The 20,385-nt window shown below is 44.8% G+C and overlaps 1 protein-coding gene across 1 annotated transcript; it reads right to left on the bottom strand.

The window, feature by feature from the left end:
* Window positions 1-1,058: 1,058 nt before the first annotated feature.
* Window positions 1,059-16,738, bottom strand: UBE2N (ubiquitin conjugating enzyme E2 N). The gene is made up of 4 exons (XM_035551646.2): window positions 16,591-16,738; window positions 2,710-2,956; window positions 2,366-2,506; window positions 1,059-1,742 (listed from the first exon to the last, which is right to left on the bottom strand). The coding sequence occupies exons 1-4, from the start codon at window positions 16,618-16,620 to the stop codon at window positions 1,702-1,704; spliced, it is 459 nt and encodes a 152-aa protein (XP_035407539.1). The 5' UTR covers window positions 16,621-16,738; the 3' UTR covers window positions 1,059-1,701.
* Between the last annotated feature and the right edge of the window lie 3,647 nt (window positions 16,739-20,385).

Raw genomic sequence — 20,385 nt, 5'->3', positions numbered from 1 at the left:
GAACTGCAAGGGACAATACCAGTTACTAACCACTGAAAGCACTGTCTGTTGGAAAAATGTCATTTTAATATTCATCTTACATAAGAGCACAATAAATACACCACATTCTATAGAAATTTCAGATGATGCTAGAGTAAGAGGGAGAAGAATACCAACAGACTATATAACCACGACCCTGTATTGCATGGCGTAACACTCCCCACTACAACCACAGCAAGCTGTCATTTACACATTCCAGGTTGGCTTTGCCAAAAGCTTTTAAGATTTTATTTGGGGAGTGGAGGGTAATGCAGGAAGAGAATAGGGATACAGGAATTTTAAGGGAAGTAATAAGATGGGTTCCCAGAAAAGATGCTGGACTCCCAGACGAGATGCATACACTCGAGAACAAGGACGAGAAGGAAGTTTTTCCATCAAAACTTTCCTTCCCTCCAATAAAGAAGCTTTGTTGCTATTTAAGCAGGCTGGCTCTTCAAGCAAGTAGCTTAATAAGGCTTGTAGAGTAAAACCAGTGGCAAGAGGCGCTAGCTAGAAGTGGTTAAGCAAACATCAGTCGATATACAAGCTGGCTGTAACAGTGGTTTCTACACGCACTGGTATTTCATGTTTATAGAGGACAGGAATTAAAGACGTTAGAAAAGTGTGCAGCCTAACATTTGATGATAATCAGCAAAGACAAGTTATGCAGATACTCACAATTAGTGCTGTCATTTCCTCTCAGCCTCCTATTTGATTATGCTCAATTTCCATGAAAACGTGTATCAGTGCATTACTGAAATTATGATTACAGTGGTTACAGAGACTTTCTTCCCCAAAAAGTCACTCCAAATGTAATTTTGTATTAAATCGGGCAGGTAAGGTCACCCACATAACACAAATTAATAAGAAGTCAGCAAACAGAAGCAAAGAATATTGTGAATTCCACCTCTTTACTCTTTAATCTGTCAGACTGATGAAGACAAATTGTCAATTCTGGATTCAATTATTTTTTTTTTTTAAATACGATTGTCACATTAGAGAAATGAAAACACAGCAAAATAAACTGTACAAAGGCAAAGTAGAATAACAAAAAATATTTTACTAAAACATAAGATTTACAGGAGATTTTCCAGACAAGCCATACAAAATGGTCACAAGCTTTTTCTTGGAGGGATTTTTTTCTACACTTGACAGCAGAATCACAATATTATTAGTGAAGGTGATGGATGTTTGTTTAATGTTCCCGTTTTTTGTTCAAACAACGAAGCTTGTCCATCTACAGCGTCTAAGTTAGACTGGGCTAGAGGGTATATTCTAAAGTATAACTGGTTAGCTGCTTTTACCAATGCAATTAGCATCACCATAAAAAGGGAGGAGGAGCCCACAAAATTAAAACAAAAAGCCCCGCAGCTAACCCTGCCTACCTTCATTCACAGTGCTTATACTTAAACCATGATGGGATTAAAAGCAGAGATGTGCTGCTGCTTTTAAACAATTTCACAACAATCCAGATGATACTTCTAGCCTCTGCTCATGCGTTACAATAGTGAATTAGGACAAGACACAGATTTGCTAATGTGCATTTAATCACCAAAGGACTGAAGATGTCTGGGCTTTTATTCTGTAATGTTTCTAAGACTGTGTCCATTAAATGCAAACAAAAAAAGGAAGAGGTCTTGGCAGAACAGGAGAAGTGATGCACACTTGATGTTCAAAGCGCATTTAAATATTATTCATGGCATATAGCCTAGTCCATGCTCTGGCTGTAAAGAAAAAAATATACGTTTAAGGAAAAAAAGTATTTTTCAAGTTTTATTAAAGTCATTATTTTATTTAACACCACTTTTACACTGCTCCTGCAAGTACACAAAATACCAGTTCTGAGACTCCACGTGCAATTTTGACCTCCTGGAATATCCAATATATAATACACAAAAATTGACAGCTGCTGAAGTGGTCTCACTGCAGTGAAGCCAACAGTGAAAAGGGGTTAACGTAATAATTCTTTCAATCCGTTACAGCCTGCAACAGAAGCAGGTTCGGAAGAGATGTACTTTCTGATACTAAATAATCTGTTTCTTAAACTTTACACTAAAAACACAGATGTGCACTTTTATTTTACTATGAGTGCAAATTAGACACCCTTACAATTTAGGCACATAAAAGCTCAAGATAAAACAGATCTGTGTTCTTCTAGAAGGCTACATTTACACTTTTGAATAGAGTGCTGCAGGCATTCTGAGGAAACTTGGACTACAACCGCATGCAATGATTGCTTCTGCACATTGCGGGCATAAAACAGGAGGTCAGGATTTAAAACCCCAACCAATTAGTCATCAGCTCAATGTATTTCCTAAAGTTAGAAAAATAGTGTCAGATACGTCACCTGTTTCTATGGCTTGGGCTTCATTGGTCTTCCATTGCTCAGCTACATCGTTTGCTAGTGGATCATCTGGATTGGGAGCGCTTAACAAAGCCTGGATTGATAGCAGAACTGTACGAATCTGCAAAGCTGGGGACCATTTATCTAAAGAGACATTTATAGCAGTATGAAACACCACATTCACAGTCTACAGAAAAAAAAAAAACAAAAAAAACAAACAAGTTTTCCTCCCCCAAATTAAAGGATAGGTTAGGTATTCTTGCAAACACATTAAATCTCTTTTTAGGGTTGATCTACAAGTTCTGCACTTATTAACACAAAAAGGAAAAAAATAAGGTTGCACTTACCTTTCAAAATATCTAAACATATTCTTCCCAGCTTGTCTACATTAGGGTGATAAATTTTGGTCATGAAACGTACTTTAGGAGCTGCCATTGGATATTCTTCTGGAAGGAATAGTTCAAGTTTAAATGTCCCACCCTCAAAGGGGGAATCCTGTGGACCTGCAATGACCACGTGAAAATAACGTGCGTTGCTTTCATCTGGTTCTGCTTTTATCCCAGGGACTGGCTCTGCCAGCAAGCGCTGGGTTTCCTAAAAGAAGGAAAAAAAAAAAAAAGAGGCAATGTAACAAAGACAACCTGCTTAATGTAGATTGTCAGGCTGTATTTATTTTAAAACAAGTATTTATCATGAGTTATTTGACTACACCCACTGAAACTACCACATTAAATGAGTACCTTAAAGTCAAAGAGCAGGATGTGGTGAACGGGCACACATCTCCTTTCAGATCCCTCAGCTGCTGAAACAGTGTACGCCTCAGCAGCACCAGGTAACGGATAACAAGTTGTCCTAAGCAAACCTCTTAACTTCTGATTAAACTGCTGCCGAGCTCATTTTTTTTTCCAGTATACATAAAAGCAATTTAAAGAATACCACAGTGACAATACCAAAAGCATTTCCCATTCTACCTTGGCTAGGAAAGTATTCAAGCTTTACTCAAATATGAGTGGACAGGGTTATTGAGATGAATGTTTGTACTGGAATCAGAGCCAACTTTGGAGAACTGAAACTACTGCTCTGCTGCAATATTAAAGATGTTTTTAAGGATGTTTAATATATTTATACATATACCTGTAAATAGCTTTTGTTCAAGCACATTCAGTCTACAAATAAGCGCATTTAAATTTACTCTAACAACCAGCCGGAGACAGACAAGCTGTTCTGTAAGCAGCAGACTTAGGAAAGGCTGGTTTCCTACACAGATTTGTTTTCTTTGTTGCTCAACTCTTCTGCCTACAGCACTAATCCTACCCCAGACACCAAGATGTGGCCATAGTCGAGAGCTGCCCATGTTCTGACCATCCTGCTAATGCACTGAACAGACTAAGCTCTGTACGTCTTTCCCTCTCCTCCGCTGCCAGTCTTCACAAGTCTTGCAGGCACCTTTCCACTGTTATAAAAAAAAAAAAAAAAAAAGCTGGAACTGGCAAAAGGACATTAGGCAGGGACAAGAAGTTCTGCAGAAACCTCATTTCCTCAGGTAATTTTAGCCCCATTTCCTGCTTTTCCTCCAGCTTGTTTTCACTGTGTGCAGTTAATTTTATCACCACCTTTTTCCATGTTGACTTTCACAAAAAAAAAAATTCTCCTGTTTCTGCTGAGGAAAAATGGTAACTTGTAGGTGTAATATTAATTTATTACTCTGGTTTTATAGCATAGTTACTCCGTGTCTACAATAGCACTAAAACCAGCACAAAATACCTCTACTTAAGTTCTTCAAATGTAACTGGACCGTTACAATACTTGCATTTTGTTAAAATAAACTCACATAGTACTTGTGCAGCTGTCTTGATGCCGTTAAATAACACCTCATTTTAGCAAAAGATAATCGATGTACAAAGCAGCGAAGCCACAATAATTAACACCAAAATCCAACTACTCGTCTCAAATTCAACATGTTCCCACAACTCATAATATTGAGGTTATTACTATGTACAAACACACAAAAAATAGATTTATCTGGTCCGATTCCTTGTTGTGGCTACACACTGTCTACTTATCAGCACAGGGATTAGCTGCCAATGCCACTTATACACATTCCTTGAAGGGTATCCACACTGCTCAAAGCTTTCTACATTCACTCATGCAAATATATTTTAAAGGATACAGGTGAATCTACAACATATTCAGAATTTGAGATCTGTTGGTCATTTCCCTGTCCAGTAGTTTTGTAGAAGAGCAGTTCTAACTAGTACTTAAAGCTTTAGTTCAGCGTATGAGAGCCTGCAAGAAACCATGGGTTATCCCTGTAAAGGTATAAAACATTCTCCACTTCTTTGAGCACGTTTTCAGTAAAAGTGCTGCCGCAGGTAGATGCGCTAATTCAGATTTCCACCTACGAAGGATCGTATACTTATTGCAGTTTGACACTTTTGGAAGAGGAAATAGCGTCTTATGCCAAACAAACTATTACAACGAGCCAGCTTGAAATTAACAAAACTTTATGAAAAGGTCCAATTTTTCAGCTTCTTCACAGCTGCTACCACCTGCACTTTGCCACCAGACTTGCTAATAGGCAAATCACATCTTTCCTACGGGTGTGCCTAAATTTTAGACGGAGCCAAGGCTGTCAAACATACATATATAATGGTGATTAAAGCCTTAAACATACGAAGGCTTTTCAATAGCTGGGCTGACCTCAGCAGTCCCTAGCCCCCACTCAGTCCCTCTGATCTCCCCACTGCCTCCCCAGCTACGGCAGCATGCTGACGGCAACCGTCCCCCCGAGCCAATCCTGGCTTAAAATAACCCAGAATCAGCAGTTCTCTGGCAGCAGCATCAGCACTTCCACCTGCCAGCAGAACTGAGGGAGCGACGTCTGGCTGCGAGCTGCACAAACCGCCACTAAAAACCATGCGTCAGTAAACAACGAGCGCGCCCGTACATGAGAAAAATGGTTCCTTTGATAAGGCATGGCATCGTAGCGAAGGAGCTACACCACCGCTAGCATGTCTTCCCGTTCAGACAGCCCTTCATGCCTCTACAGGACGCGGACACGGTTACCTTGCTATAAGACAGCACAGAAGAGGTGAGCATGGAAAAAACCACGTACGTTACGCAGAGCTACGCTGGTGCTAAGGCTATTCAGAGCCCGTGCAGGACCCGTGTGGAACATGAACATGAGTGGAAAAGTGCTTTGAACAAGCACGTCTTGCTTCCTGCGCTGCACACGGAGCTCCAGCACTACCAGCACAACTTGAACTGCTTCCAAACAGAGGTGAGGAGGAATACTTGCAAGGAGCCTGCGCGGGAAGTGGCTGACGCTCGTCTTTCCTGGCGGCCGGGCTCTGACGCAGCCACCTGCCGAGCACTTCTCCACGGCAGACAGAACGACAGCCGTGGCTCCTGTGAGCACACGCCACTTCTCTTTTACGCAGAAGTTGAGAGGTATCTCTGCATCACGAGAGGCCTTTTTAAAACTCTACACACAGACAAGCTTGTTAGACCATGGAAAAATAACAGAGATGATGCCATTCACTGAGAGAACATGAGGTGGTTTTACTTAAATACATAGACACCTGCTAAATTGTGACAGAAAACAAGACTTTTGAACTTCAGTTATGAGGAAAGTTATAATATCTTCAATACATATTGGGCGGAACCATAGAAGAGTAGTAGAAAGGGGAAAACGAATCAAAAAGTTATGTTTTAAAGCCTGTGCACATAAAGCCAAAAACAAACCCATAAATCACCCATAGAAGAGTCAACAAAAGTGGGCTCGATCTACAAAAAGGAAGCGTTTAATTTCCTTTAACATGGTAATCTGATTTTGTAATTTTACGTTACTTTCCCCTGGGGATGGTTCCCCAATGAAAACCAGTCTCTCAAACACCAAAAGAAAATAATCACTTCCAGTTAAACTTTTAAACTTGCTACGTTTCTGAACTTAACCAGGAAGCTCAAGCGTACTCAATATTTCACTTTCCCGTATCTCTTTGGGCGATCAGCTTTCTAATACCTTCTTAGCTGAGCAAGCGACTCTTGTGCAATCTGCTACTTCCCCCTTTCTCCCCAAAATAGTTTTTGAACCCTTTGTCCAATTGCAGCCAGTTTCTTTAAGCTCTGTAAGAAGTCAATGGCTAAGACAGAAATCACGCTCTGCGCTACTGAGGAGAACATCAGGAAAAACCCCGATACGGCTTGTGGTTTGGCCACTTTATTTCAAAGCACGCACTGTTTCTTGCCCACCAAAGTGCCAGTAGGGATAAAAATGGAGCTAGGATACCCACATCTTATCATGTAAAGCAGCATAAAAGGATAAATTCACAGAAAACCAGGCTTTACAGTTCTGCTGCTAAGACAACAAGCGTGTTCGCAATATAGCGATTCATTTTGTCTTCACAGAAATACAAATTTCCATCTAAATAAGTGTTTCAGAACAGCATTTTACAGTGTTTCTTATCAGCTCTCCTGTAGCATACTGAAGTAAGTTTCACAGAAAGTATTAAGACAGGTTTTGAGCTCTAAAGCATTTAACAAAGTATCCCTTGCATCCATAAGTAGTTACTTCTATTTGCCATACTCCACAGCATTGTTAGAACGAGATCTCTTCTTGCTCTTACTTTTACTCCACTTTTTCCAATTTCAAGTTAATCTCACAGTTTTCATTGATTAAAGAAAATGAATAAGTAAGTGGAAAATGAAGATACACGCCAGTCAGGGTTTCCAGAAAAAAACACTATCATTCACAACTGGTTACACCCCCCCCCACCCCGATTTTCTTTCTTATTTTTAATTAAGTGCTTAAAAGAAACACAGAAGTGTTGAAGGTGTTTTGACAAGCAAAAGTAAAGCTTTGCTTATTAGCGCAGGTGGCCTGAAGTAGAGTGACAGATGATACGGGTGGGACAGATGGTGGAGCTGACATTCTCTACAGCTATTCTTCTATGAAGACATTAAACTGAAGGCTAATTGTACCCGAGGGGGGAAAAAACCCTCAACCTGTTTATGCAGCAACCTGTGAGGACGAGGCTGCCCAGGAAGAGATCCGTGATGGCTAGCAGAGAGCAGAAGAGCAGGAGGTGGGAGTGGGGACTTTTCAGGTTGCCCAGACAGAGCAACCACACAAACGAGATACTGATTTCAGTGTTTCGTTCTTTGGGCATTAGCCTTCATCAGCCTGCTTTCAGTGGAAGAAGAAAAAAATACTGAAAAGCAGACAAGCACCACGATACTCCTGCATCCACGCCCAGAGCACGACAGAGCCCCTCTTTAAGGAGGCCAACTGAACAAGAGAAGATGCTGCCACACAGACACGCACGAAAATCAATTTTTAAAGCACAGTACAAAGAAGGAATCTATCAAAAATATACCATTATTTTCATCCATTCTAGTCTTGCAACAGTCTTTATAAAAGCCTCAAGTTGCCAAGACCTCAGCCAAAACAACAACAAAGAATCTCACTACATGCTACAACTCTGGAAAACAAAAAGCTTCTGTAACGTACTTCAGAAGCCTTACTTGCTATCAGCCCCCCGGCAGCACCAACCAATGGCACACTGGCAAGTACAATCAGAAGGCTCATGTATGCAATCATCTGAAAAAAAATATACGTATTTCTTACATAACAGAGCCACCGCAGTTGAACTGAAATCTTTAAAGCTTCACTTGCCTGGTAAAGACCATTCCAGTAGAGAAGGAAGAAACTGTTGCATGGGATTAGACAATTTTTAAAGTTTCTTCACTGCTTTTTAGAACGGAGTACTGTATTCTTTGCTTGGAAAAACGACTGCTATTCCTTTCCCTGTACTTTGGCTATAGTTAACCGCCACCAATTTCATGTTGCCTACCAAGGAATAGTGGCTAAAATAGGTAATAAAGGAAAAATCAGCATCTAACATCTACAAAATACAATAAAAATTAAAAAAAAAAAGACAACTGTCTGAAGACTTCCAGAATTTCAGAAAGAAGTCTGCTTGCGAAGTCAGCACAAACTACCTCAATGAAGAAATCCAAACTCAATGTCTTCAGCCAAAGTTGCTCTGCTTTGCAATTTATGTCTGATGCTCAGCTTCTCATCACCCCCGTTTTCTTATTTCACGTTCTGTATTACTGCTGTAAACACTGATTAAAAAAACCCTGCATATTAATCCAGAAACATAGTTAAACATAGAATCCATAAACACAGTTAAACACGGAAGTCTTTAGAGAGATGTTACAGTTGGCGGAATACACTTTGGACACAACTTATTGCAGTCCTTTGCTCTACTCAGTCTTTTAGTACCAACTGTTAGATCACCCAGTGAAATTCATGAAGTCCATTACAACAAGAGGAACCTAGAGAAATCCGAACACCGTACAGAGCCTGAACACTTTCAGCTGTAACTGAGTGGCCACCAGGGGGAAGGAACAAAGAAAGCTGCGGGGCCTTCCCACTTCGGCCTGTTGGGCACCAACATTTGTCCGCATAGCGGTCTTTTGACCTCATGGTGAATGAAACGCAGCGCGTGCACAAGGCCAGGGGGAAAAAAATAAAATAAAATAAAAATTACAAGAGAGAAAAGTCTGTGGGCTGTCCCACCACATGCCCATGCAAACAAAGAGCTGTGCCGACCACGAGGAGGAGGCAAACGCACGGTGTCAGAAGGGTGGGAGAGGAGACGGCTCCGGCCGTGGCGGCAGGACAGGCAGGTGCGAGCCGGCAGGTGACAGCCTGGAAGGAAACGCAGAGGCTCCTCCTCGTCCCAGAGGAAGAGGATTAACTACCAGAAGTGCTAATTTCAGCACCAGATGGCAAACGGCTAAATTAAAGCGTTCACCCACCTATGAGGTCCTAAGCACCAAAGTATCTTCTGTGTATCTTCTTACTCGCTATCAAGTTATCTAGCGACTTCTGACAGCGCCGGCGGCACAGGGAAAGAATCCTTATGCCCAGCAGCTCTGTGCCAGTACTGTAAAGATGTAACATCACCGAGCCTCTCAGAGTTCAACACAGCCGTGATAAAACTGCTCTGGAAGTTCAGAACAGAAAACATCAGTAAGGCCTCTTATCCAAGAAGAAAACGCCGTGGCTATCGCAGCTGTTAAATATTTCGCCTTTTCGAATGCTGCAACGCCGCACCTTCACACAAGGTCTCGGGGGAATTACTCTTATTTTCATCAGCACAACTCCCTACACAGCCGCCAGGTCGCTTACCTTTGCTGCCACCCAGCAAGATGGAGGTTACAGCCCCGAGACTTTCTCAGGCCAAGGCAAGGCACAAGCCCTCTTCAATCCTCTTCAGGCAGTGAAACATTTTAGCTACTACCCACCCCTACCTGCAAGTCCAACCAACCCTGAACAGCTTTATCCAGGGCCGCTCAGGGAGCACAGATGATGGATCAATAGCCCTCTTTTTAAAAGATCACCCGCAACAGAAGCTACATCTCCCAGCGCTTACTGCTACCCCCTCGCCGGACATCGCCATCCCTCAGCCCTACTGAGAAAGCACATCCCGCCAGCACACCTTATTCAATTCTGTAGAAGTTAGCTGGGCTCTCTTACCTACGATTTTAACCCAAAAAATGCTGGCTGGCAGCACAAACTCTGCTGCCACCTAGCAGAGGACAGCGACTCCCAGCAGAACGAGGGACGAACAGCTGGCACCGGCTGCAGGTAAAAGCTCCTGCCGCCAGAAGGCCAAGGCCAAGGCGCGGGAGGAGGCGCTCCAGGCACCGGGGCAGTTATCCCCGTGTGGCTCACGGGGCAGACACCCATACGGCAGCCCGCGGAGCAGACTCGAACTGTCACATCCAGAAGCACTTCTAGAGAGGATGTGGTGGAGAGTTCAAGTTCCACAGATGACGCTGCAAGTTAGAGTTGAACAACGACAAAAAGAAGACAGAAAATGAAAGCCAGCAGCTCCACTTTCTGCTGTAGCAGAGATAACACCGCTTGGAGGGCACCACACGTACCTATTTATGTGGGAAAAGACAAAACCGAAAGATACCCTTCAGTTTAACTAATTGCTCATCAGTCACTTGTCAATATTTGCTCCCTAGGGAAGAGCCAACATTTCCTGTCAAGTTCTCCAGGAAGATTTCTAAGGCAAAAGAAAAGTAAATATCACAAATCATAGATTTTTGATATATGTTACACCAAAGCTCTGCTCTGAATGACCACAAACCAGTGCTAACCCATTATCTCTTTCTCTGTTGCTCCAGACGTTGACTTTGCAATGAAGTCAAACTGTTCTCCCTGCTATTTCAGCCCACCGGTCCTTCTTAATCAACTCAGCTCACATCTATAATTGGGCGTCCACCCTTCCTCACAACACACGAGAGTCCATCAGAGCGGGAAGCCGTACCCCCTCGGCAGCAGGGCTCATTCGTACGGTCACACGCAGCCCTTTCATCAGCCCGAGCAGTAGCAAAGTCAAACAAATGAGATCACAGAATTGATTTGGCTTAAGAAATAACCTTTACTGCAGAGTTCGGAGCCAAAGCAGTCCCTCGGTCCAAGCCTGCTGCAGCAGCACACGCTTTTTTGTGCCAGCACAGCCCAGGTTAAAGCTGTTTACACAGTACGGCGGGCCAACGAGAACCACAGGCTAACCACCTTGAGAACTTCTGCTTCATCTAACTTAACACAGTGGCAGCTTTTCCACCTTGTGCTGGCAGCCTGCACGAACCACAGAAGCGTAACACCAGCTTCAGCACTTCACTTCGGAGCACGTACCGTACACGTTTATTTCCTATCTTTATTCTGATCACAGAAAACCCTTGCCAGCTACCACTACCTTTATGTTCCAACTACAGCTAGTAGCTGGTTGGATTCATTTTCTGACACGAACTAGAAGCTAACGGTTTTAGCTGCACAGGGCTAAACTGAAAGCAGCACACTGGCACGCGGACAAGTTATAATTACTTGCTGCATGGCAATTCTTTCACGTTCGTTCAGCGTGGGATAGAGAGGAAGATCACACTTCACCACGAACTGATGGGGTGCGCAGAAGAAGGTGAACTGCACGCACGTTTTCGCTTTGATTCTCGAGGGGAAGGCAGCAGGAGACACGAAGAAAGTTGTCAGTCAAAATTGTCTTCTACATACATGGATAAAGCTGCATCGGAAAACCACGAAGACTTACTTAACCCGGTAACTTTTTCTAACAGCACATCGCATTTTGGCACAGATTCTTCCAGACTCTATCGTTTCATTAGCTACAATTACGAAAACAAATTTGTTACCCAGGCGAATGCCACGCTGCCTGCCAGATCTCAAAATGCTTAGATGAAAATCGTAACGCTGTAAAACAGCTGAAGATGCTCTCCGTCTTTTAGGAAAAGAAGAATTACCGATGAAGCCCATTAAACTTTAACGCGGAGGTCAGACATCGTAAAGAGAAGGCTGTGCTTGTGGTTTCCAGTCGCTGGCCTGCACACGGATGCCTCTGTTCCTTGCCCGGGGTGCGGGCACCCCACCTGCCTGCTGGGGCTGCTGCCCCCCAACACTCGCACGGGGAGGGCACCGCGGAGGTCAGCACCGCTCTCCCCCGACACCGTCCCCAGATTTTCCGCAGCAGATTACGGGATTTTGGAACTGCGAAGCTGAGATCCTATGCAAATTCCTCGAGGATTAGCTGGGTACTAGCACAGATCAAGCTTTTTACGGTGCACCTGCAGCTACGGTAAAGCAAGGCACAACTGAATTCGGGAAGCTGATAGCGCAAACCGTTCCTGCCGTCACATTTCCAGTTCACACTAAGGCCTTGCATCAACATATGGGGCCAACTATCGAAGTGGGATTAAGGCACAGAAGTCATACCGAGCTTTTGTCCAAATGCCATTTACGGCAAAATTTGCCACTTGCTTGCTCGCTATCAGTACTAACCCACCGGTCACGCACAACAAAAGCCACGTTTTTGCTTTGTGCTATTACACAGAACGAATACTGAGGATATATTTCTGCTGGCTTTCAATGGGTCAGGCAACGACTGTGCACAAAGTGATAAAAAACATTGCCATCAATACTAAAAGTTTATTTTACTGCATATTTGCATCTCAAAGACGCTCAATTATTATACAAGAAGGTACTCCAAACAAAAATTTTGCCTCTAGCTGGATTATTTGCCGTTCTTTCCTCTGAGTTTGCCCTCTGGTTTCTACCACAAGCTTCTCTAAGGAAAGGACTATGCAAAGCTATTGGTGTTCTTCTCTTTGAGACCTTTTATTAAGGCTCCACGCTTCCCATTTGAGGCCGGCTCCTTGGTGAAACTTGACCATATTCTTACCCTCTGGGGCTGGGTCTCCCTCTCAGCCTCCCCCATCCCCACGAACCCATCCGTGCCGCCAGCCTCCAGGCTGCCACGCCTGCCTCGGCACCCTGCGCTGCCACGGCCAGCCCGGGCCGTGCTCGAGGGCTGGCACGAAGACTCTGAGGGGTCACGAAGCACAGAGTGTATCGCCTTCCTACAGCTGCTGGAGACTCAAAAAAAAATTCTGAAAAATTCGAAGTTTCCATCCTTCCGTCAAATTTGAGGTTCTCCACAAGATTCAAACAGCATACACGGGGCAAAACACATTTCAAAGACCAAAGATCCAGCTTCTCTGGTGAATGCCAAGGAACTGCACTGACCAGAAGGGATCTGTTTTCTACGCCAAATCACCGCTCAAACTCAAAATACTACTGAAAGATACTAAATAGAAAAGACTGGACATGAATTCATATTGCTTATGCAAGAAACAAAGAAAGGCCCCAAAGTGTCGGAGAAATCAAGAAGTAGTGGCAACCTTAAACAGCCTCTCTTCACAGGAAAATTATGCCACAGCAGTCCACAGCTTCCAAGATCGAGTGAGAAACTTCTAGCCAGGCAAGAAGGCTGTGAGTGAATTTAAGAACCCCTAGATAGTTTCAGAAGTTGCAGACTGAATACGTGATTTATATTTAAAAAAACCAAACACACAGTTAAAGCAGATTATACTTACCTCTAGAGCAGAATTCTGCATGTGCCTGTCTCCACATACACCACAAGAATCTCCGTAAAACCTCCCAGAAAGTTTACTTTCCAAGGTAACGTTTTGTAACTCCACAATCCAAGCATTACCCAGGTTCTCAAAAAAAACCACTGCTAGAAGGAGCTCACTGGCAGTAATGAGGAAATGGCTTCTTATGCTAAACAGCAAAGAAGGAATATCTCAGAAAATAACACTACCGTGCAGGGGAGGAAATCAGAGCCCAATAGCTTCACACTGATAAACTCCTTAGCAAAAAAGAAGTTTGAAGAAACACCACGTACTGCTTCAGCTGTTTTGTTTCACGACACGAGCAGCTGCAGCGATTTAACAAAAAGTGTTTTTAGCAGCTGGTTACACAGTTAACGCAGACCTGGACACCAAACCATGAACGATGAGATCACTGCAGCAGCGAAAACAGCAGAAAAAAACATTTCAAAAAGATGACACAAGGCAACATTGCCCGTCCCATTCAGATACACTGACTGCACTTGACACAGAAATGAGGTGGTTTGAATGTCAGCCAAAAAAAAAAAAAAAAAATCAGATGCAATTCAACTCCTTACTCCACTGGAGCTACGTGACTTTGCAACACAGGAGATAATTGGTGTAATAAACGCTTGAAAGTAAAAATTTCTGGGTTCATTTATGGTGTACATTGCAAAGAGTCACTTTTAATACTGCGCAGTAGGAAAACAGAATGCAGTCCACCACAAAGACACAGATCTATGTGAGCATACCACACCACATTTTCTTTGAGGAACAGATTTTCTGCACAAACTGACTCTCCAGAGGACCCTTGGTGTTTGTTAGGCTACTGAAGAAAATAAAAATACCTCCTCTCTATTCACAAGACAAAAGTTTCTCCAATTCCAATTATACATTCAAGGACTCAAAGATCATTTTCTGCTCAACATTTGCGATGTGTTAACGCTGTAAGCCACACCTCCACAGCAAATCATCTCCTGAGCTTACAGATCATCCACCCCACTTGTTTAAAGCCTGTGTTTCTAAGTAATTGGCATATAGCGAGCCAGGAGTAATCCCTTATCTTCTGCGAGAAATACCTCGCCACATCTACACCGTCACCTTTCAAACGAGCGCGGGGTAGTACTGACAATATAAATAGAGCTCTCTGCCAAGCCGAGGAGAGCGCGGGGCCGCCAGTCACCCCGAGAGCCAGGCCGTGTGCCAGCAGCCCAGCACCACCAGGCGCACCTCGGGCAGCTGCCTGGGCTCTGCGTCCTGGTCTGGCGTGGGTATGTGCTCCTACGCCCAGCTGGCCACTGCTGCGCCTCCCCCAGGTGAGGGCGCGAAGGCTGCACGTGGATCAAGGCGAAAAGGGCTTCTGCTAACAGGATCCTTAGCGAATTGGAGAGAGAAATGGCTTCTGGTGGAGCACCTTGTACTGCAGCTCTTTTAGCCTTCAGTGGCCCTCTTCTATCCTCTGACCCATCTTTCTCTCTTCCTGTTCCTTCCCTCATCTTTCAAATTCGCCCTAGCAGTAAAGTTCATTTACTGCCCTTCATGTAAGGCAACCGACATTGGGATATGTAACTCCTACATTAGGATCAGCAGGACAGCAAACATCAAATCCACCCTCATTTGAGACTCCTGAAGACTCAAGCGGACTTACTGCTAGGCCTGCACCTCTGCAGCTCTGATAGTTCAAAATACTACTTTCTGCATTCAGGACTGGGATGACTAGCCCGATTGAAATCCTAGACCATACCTACATCTGACGTCCTAATGCATGCACAGCATGGGAGATACAGAATTGGTCATCCAACACAACCAAATCAAGACTCAAAAGCTGTAGACTGCGTGCAGACAACCCACAATGCATACACGGGGCACAACCCACAATACACACCACCCTGTAACAGACGTTACTCCTGGTAGAGTCTAAGGAAGACCCCTCTGGAGGAAATCTGGAGTTTCTAGGACTCTGCTGGTAGGAGCGTGTGTCCACCCATCCATCTCCATGGATGGGATAAAACATTCCTGTGCCATCACCTATCTCGGAAAAGAGCTGTGCGCATTGCTCTACTTTTTTTTTTTTTCCCTAAAAGAAGCTGAAAAAACAAAAGTGCCAAGATGGAAACTTATGTACCAGCTTACAAGTGGGTGCGCTTCTTGGCTGCGCACAGGAAAACTGTCAAAAGCTACAGAGAAATCTAACATGGGCATCAGCTCCATGAGTGAGCTCTCACCACATCTCTGCGATGAATCCTGGTTCTGCTGTATTATGAAAGTGTTTTCTCACACCTGAAATACGTTCAGCATTGTATGCTGTGCACCAAGGCAGCTGGATGACCGAAATCGCTCTTGTAAGATGTGTCTTACAAATGCTTACATTTCTGAGCCGCAGTCATAGTTTAACCGCTTTGATACACAATGAATCCTAAGCCCGTCTTATTTTTACCTCAACTCCTCTATCATCTATCGGATAAATTGATCTTTTTAACAACAATCCAGTTTTATTTTTGCATCATTGATTTGCCACATTATGGTGTTTGATGGTGGCTGGCCACTTTGCATGCCCAACCAGGAGAGCTTCCCAGCACCGCGAGTTATTTGTGACATTCATTCATTTGGAAAAGAAACGGGGCGCTACGATTTCCCCTGACTACTAACGAACCTTAATGCAATAAGTTGGTAACCTCTGTAAAAGCAGTTAGCAGCCACGATTTGAGGACTCCAAACCCCATCGCTGCAGATAGAGCGGGGCTGGGGGGATTCAGCCCAGCAACCACCGACAGGGGCTGCAGGACCAGGCCACGGGAAGGGCGGCTGGGGGCACGCAGCAGTCCCTGTCCCCGCGCTGGGCGACTCCTCCTCGCTCAAACCACGCCGGAATCGCCCCCGAGGGCGGCGGGAAGCGCCCCGGAGCCGCAGCGGAGCCCGGCGCCCAGCCGCCAGCAGCAGGCCTCCGGCTCGCAGGCCCGGGCAGGCTCCCGCCGCCCGCCACGGCCTGCGCCCGCCCGGGCAGGGCCGAGCACCGCGGGGATGGGGGCCGGGCCCCGGGGCGTCCCCGCGCCGAGCCCCGCCGCAGGGGGGAAGGGAAGGGAAGGGAGGGAAGGGAGGGAAGGGGGGGGGGGGGGGGCGCATCCCGGTGCCCCCCGGGCGCAGCTCCCCGGGAGCGCGGCGGAGCAGCAGCGGGGCGGGCGGAGGGGGCCGGGAGGGGAGGGGAGGGGAGGGGAGGGGAGAGGCGGGCGGCGGTGCGGCCGCGGTACCTTGATGATCCTGCGGGGCAGCCCGGCCATCTTGTCTCGTCGGGAGCAGGCTCGCGGGCTCGCCTCCGCCCGGGGATCGCGCACAGCCGGAAGCCGCCCGCGCCGCGCTTCCGCTGGCGCCGCCCTCGGCGCGGCACGACGGGCAATGTAGGCCCCGGCCGGCCGCGCGCGGGGAGCGGGCTCTGCCCGCAGGGCCGCACCCAGCCGCGCCCCGCAGAGCCCGGGTGGCCGCCCGGCGCTGGCAGGACTGGGGTTTCCTCGGCCTGTCGGCGGGATAACGCGTGTTATTCCTGATTTCAGCCGCTAAACTGTCACAAAAGCACCTCCAAACATGCTACCTTTGCGTTACTGAAGCCCCTCCAAGTGAATTTTCATCCTTCTTGACAGACAAATGCCGTAGAAGTTAGAGGTCACTGACACAAACACCATTATTTCTCGAGCATCCTATGACATCCAGCTATACAGCTGCATTCCAACAGTAACACCCAGCGTTATCGCTGCTGTACCGGTGGGAAATAAAAGCACAGAAAGGTGAAACCACTGCCAGAGGTTACCGAGCAGGCTAGCAGCACGGCCAGGAACAGGATGCTGCATGCACAATTGCCTGTCAAGTGTTTTCTCCCAGGTCATAAACAGGACTTCTAGATGGCCTATGCCATGGTAGAAAGGAAAGGTCTCTGACACTGGCAAATCCGGACTGCATAACTGCTGACACATTCCTATCACAGGTACTACCAACGTGTTCTATGTCCTAAAATTTAAGCATTTATATCAACGCATATTGTGTGGCTACAATAACATGAAGCATGTGTCAGATGTGGTGTGTCTCCCTCCTTAGGATTAATTACAGAACATCCTGAGCGGGAAGGACCCACAAGGAGCATCGAGTCCAACTCCTGGTTCCACACAGGACAACCCCAAAATCAATCACATGTCTGAGAGCATTGTCCAAACACTTCTCCAAATGCAAGCTCGGTGCTGTGACCGCTGCCCTGGGGAGCCTGTCCCAGTGCCCGACCACCCCCTGGGTGCAGAACCTTTCCCTAACACCCAGCCTGACCCTCCCTTGTCCCAGCTCCATGCCGTTCCCTCGGGTCCTGTCGCTGTCCCCAGAGAACAGAGCTCAGCGCCTGCCCCTCCGCTCCCTCATGCAGGCTGCCATGAGGCCTCCCGTCAGTCTCCTCTAAGCTGAAAACTTCACCCTCCCCACAATACTTCCCCAAAACTTACCTAGTTTTCCTTCTTTATCCTTCGCGCTACAGAAGGCAACTAACAACTACATTGTTCTACACTATTTGATCTCCTTAGCTGTTGAATAGAGCAGTAATTCCAATAAATTCATGAATAAATTCATGAAGAAAAAAAAAAAAACATAATTGCTGTGCACTCTTATGTACGTTTGTCCCTTTAAACACTTAGTTGCTCTGCTAAATTAATAGATGTAACTTTCTATGAAGTCAATAAAATCAACAATAACGTGACATACAGCAAGAAAAGTGCATGGAAGCACATTTGCAGAATTGGAGCTTAAAGGATTCATCAATAACACACCCTCATCCTGCAGTGGAGAAGGGTGAGTTCATTTGCATTCATTACTGAGCTTGTGAAATGGCTGTGTTTAGATGTGGTCCTTCAGCAAAGTCCGGTCTTGCTAGTTATACCTACTTTTAATTCTTTAATTGTGGATTTTCCTTTTTACTTTATTACAACTTGATGCTACTACTAAACTAGACTGAGTGTATACTTTTGTGTACTCAGTGCCTTTGTAGTACTTGCCATCTCATCTAGAAAAGGTGAAATGATGAGCTCTAGCAAAGAAAACAAAAAAAAATAAGGTGGAAAAAAGCCTAAGATAATGTGTTTCTTCAGCTGGATGTTTGCTTTTTTTTTTTTTTCCTAGCTTCATATATTACAGTATCTATAGCATACCTGGTGCCTTACAGTAAACAATTATAATCTAGGCTGCTAGGGCTCTCCTTCTAAGGATGCTTTAGTGCTTTAGTGTTTGATTCTGGTGGCAGCAGTCTTGGCGAGTTACTAGTTGGTTGAGTTTTTTCACACTGAGATGTGAAATCCCTTCCAAATGACTGTAGCACAGTTTCCTACCCCTCTGCAGGAGCAAATAGTCTAAACAAAAAGTATTCGAGATGTTCTTTGCATGGGCAAAAGTAAACCTCAGACCCGGGCTCACAGGGGTGGTTTAGATCTTGTGTGGTACGAAAATTGCTCTTGAGGAAACCTTGTTTATTTTGAAGAATTTTGAGGCTACATTTAAGAGCCATATGTAGAACTCATATCTTCACAAATGAAGGATTACTTCGCAGTAAATTATAAAAGCCATAAACGCAGTAATGCCTTCTCAAAATGTCTGCCCCTTGGGAAAGCAGTGGCATTGGTGCAAATGAATTAACATAATCTAGTGATGACCACAATGTAGTGCTGATCTATATAAATAACTGCTCACCACTGAGCAGTATGAGAATGGGTTAAAGAATCTAATTGCTTTTGAGGGAAGGGATTACAGCAAACTTTGCTTAGGGAGGCAGGAGAGAAAACTGAGGACAGAAGGTTAGTTAAAAGAGGACATTAACATTCATATAATCTTGCAGCTTCATGAATAACAGCACATATTTGTAATCATGTTGCTATGACACCCAGTAATAACGAGGAGTCTTCATTTTGAATTAGCAGGTATGCTGACATATGCAGAAGGAATGCATATGTTTAGGTTATTTTAAAAATTGTTCTCTCCATGTTGTGTAAATTTCACATAATACAATGGACAGCTAAGGGACCAAATGGTCCCATTTCACCCTTCTTTCCTATGCCAGTAACCCAGAAACCCAAGCATGTACTTGTCAGCATCAAACAGATATCAGGATATAGCTGGAGAAATTAAAGGCAGCAATTCCTTGTGAATTTTGCAAAAATGGACAGGCAAAAGATAGAAAAGCTTTTGGTAGTCCCGGTGGGAGAAACTCTCAATGACTACAATACTTATTATACATCAAAGAATCTTCAGTGCGTCATAAATTTGAAGTAATTAGAACTGATTTCTCTTTTTACACTGCTTGCAGAATTACACATTTTTCCTTGTTTCTGTCTTCTCTCTTTCACCACCCCCCACCCCCCCTCCACCTTATAACCTTCTTCTGGAATACTGATCATTAAAGGACTGGCATAAATGGAGGACAAATATAGGCCAAAAGATGCTTTTAGGATCAGTGTGAGTAAAAAGCCACACAGCTCCTTGAAAGTGCCGGAACTTCTGCTTTGTAAACCTTGCCCCATGTCTGCTAGATGCAGCAACAGTGGAGCATAGTTGACTTAAATGCTGATGAATGTTGTATGTGGTGTTCTCTTACAAGTGTTGCAGACCAGGAATCTCACTTGAGTCTGTGGCTGCAGCAAGTTGGTCTGGCAAGCTATTACGTTTGAATAGTTTTCATTGCTCAGCAAGTGGCCTGCCACATCCTGGGGAAGCTGCAGTTTTCATGATGCCTCTCTTTCTGGCTTTTAGGAAGATGTTTTTGTAGTCCGCTTGCTCCAGAAATGGCAGGGAACAAAAACATTATTTCTTTATTGTCATATGTACAGAGATTTAGGTCATACCCCTAAGTTATTCCACTCCAACTAAGACTGCTACAGAGGTCCCTGAGCATCCATATGGGTGCTGGAAAAGCCATTGAAACTGGCTACTCCAGAATCCTGGCTTTAGATTTTGCTTCTTTGCACTCCCTCTGAACAAGAGATATCTTCCAGGAGAGGCTATAGTTAAAATTGTCCTTTTATTAC

This window comes from Cygnus atratus, chromosome 1, assembly GCF_013377495.2.
Source record: "Cygnus atratus isolate AKBS03 ecotype Queensland, Australia chromosome 1, CAtr_DNAZoo_HiC_assembly, whole genome shotgun sequence".
In the NCBI taxonomy this organism is placed as follows: Eukaryota; Metazoa; Chordata; class Aves; order Anseriformes; family Anatidae; genus Cygnus; species Cygnus atratus.
This window is presented reverse-complemented; position numbering and strand designations above follow the sequence as displayed.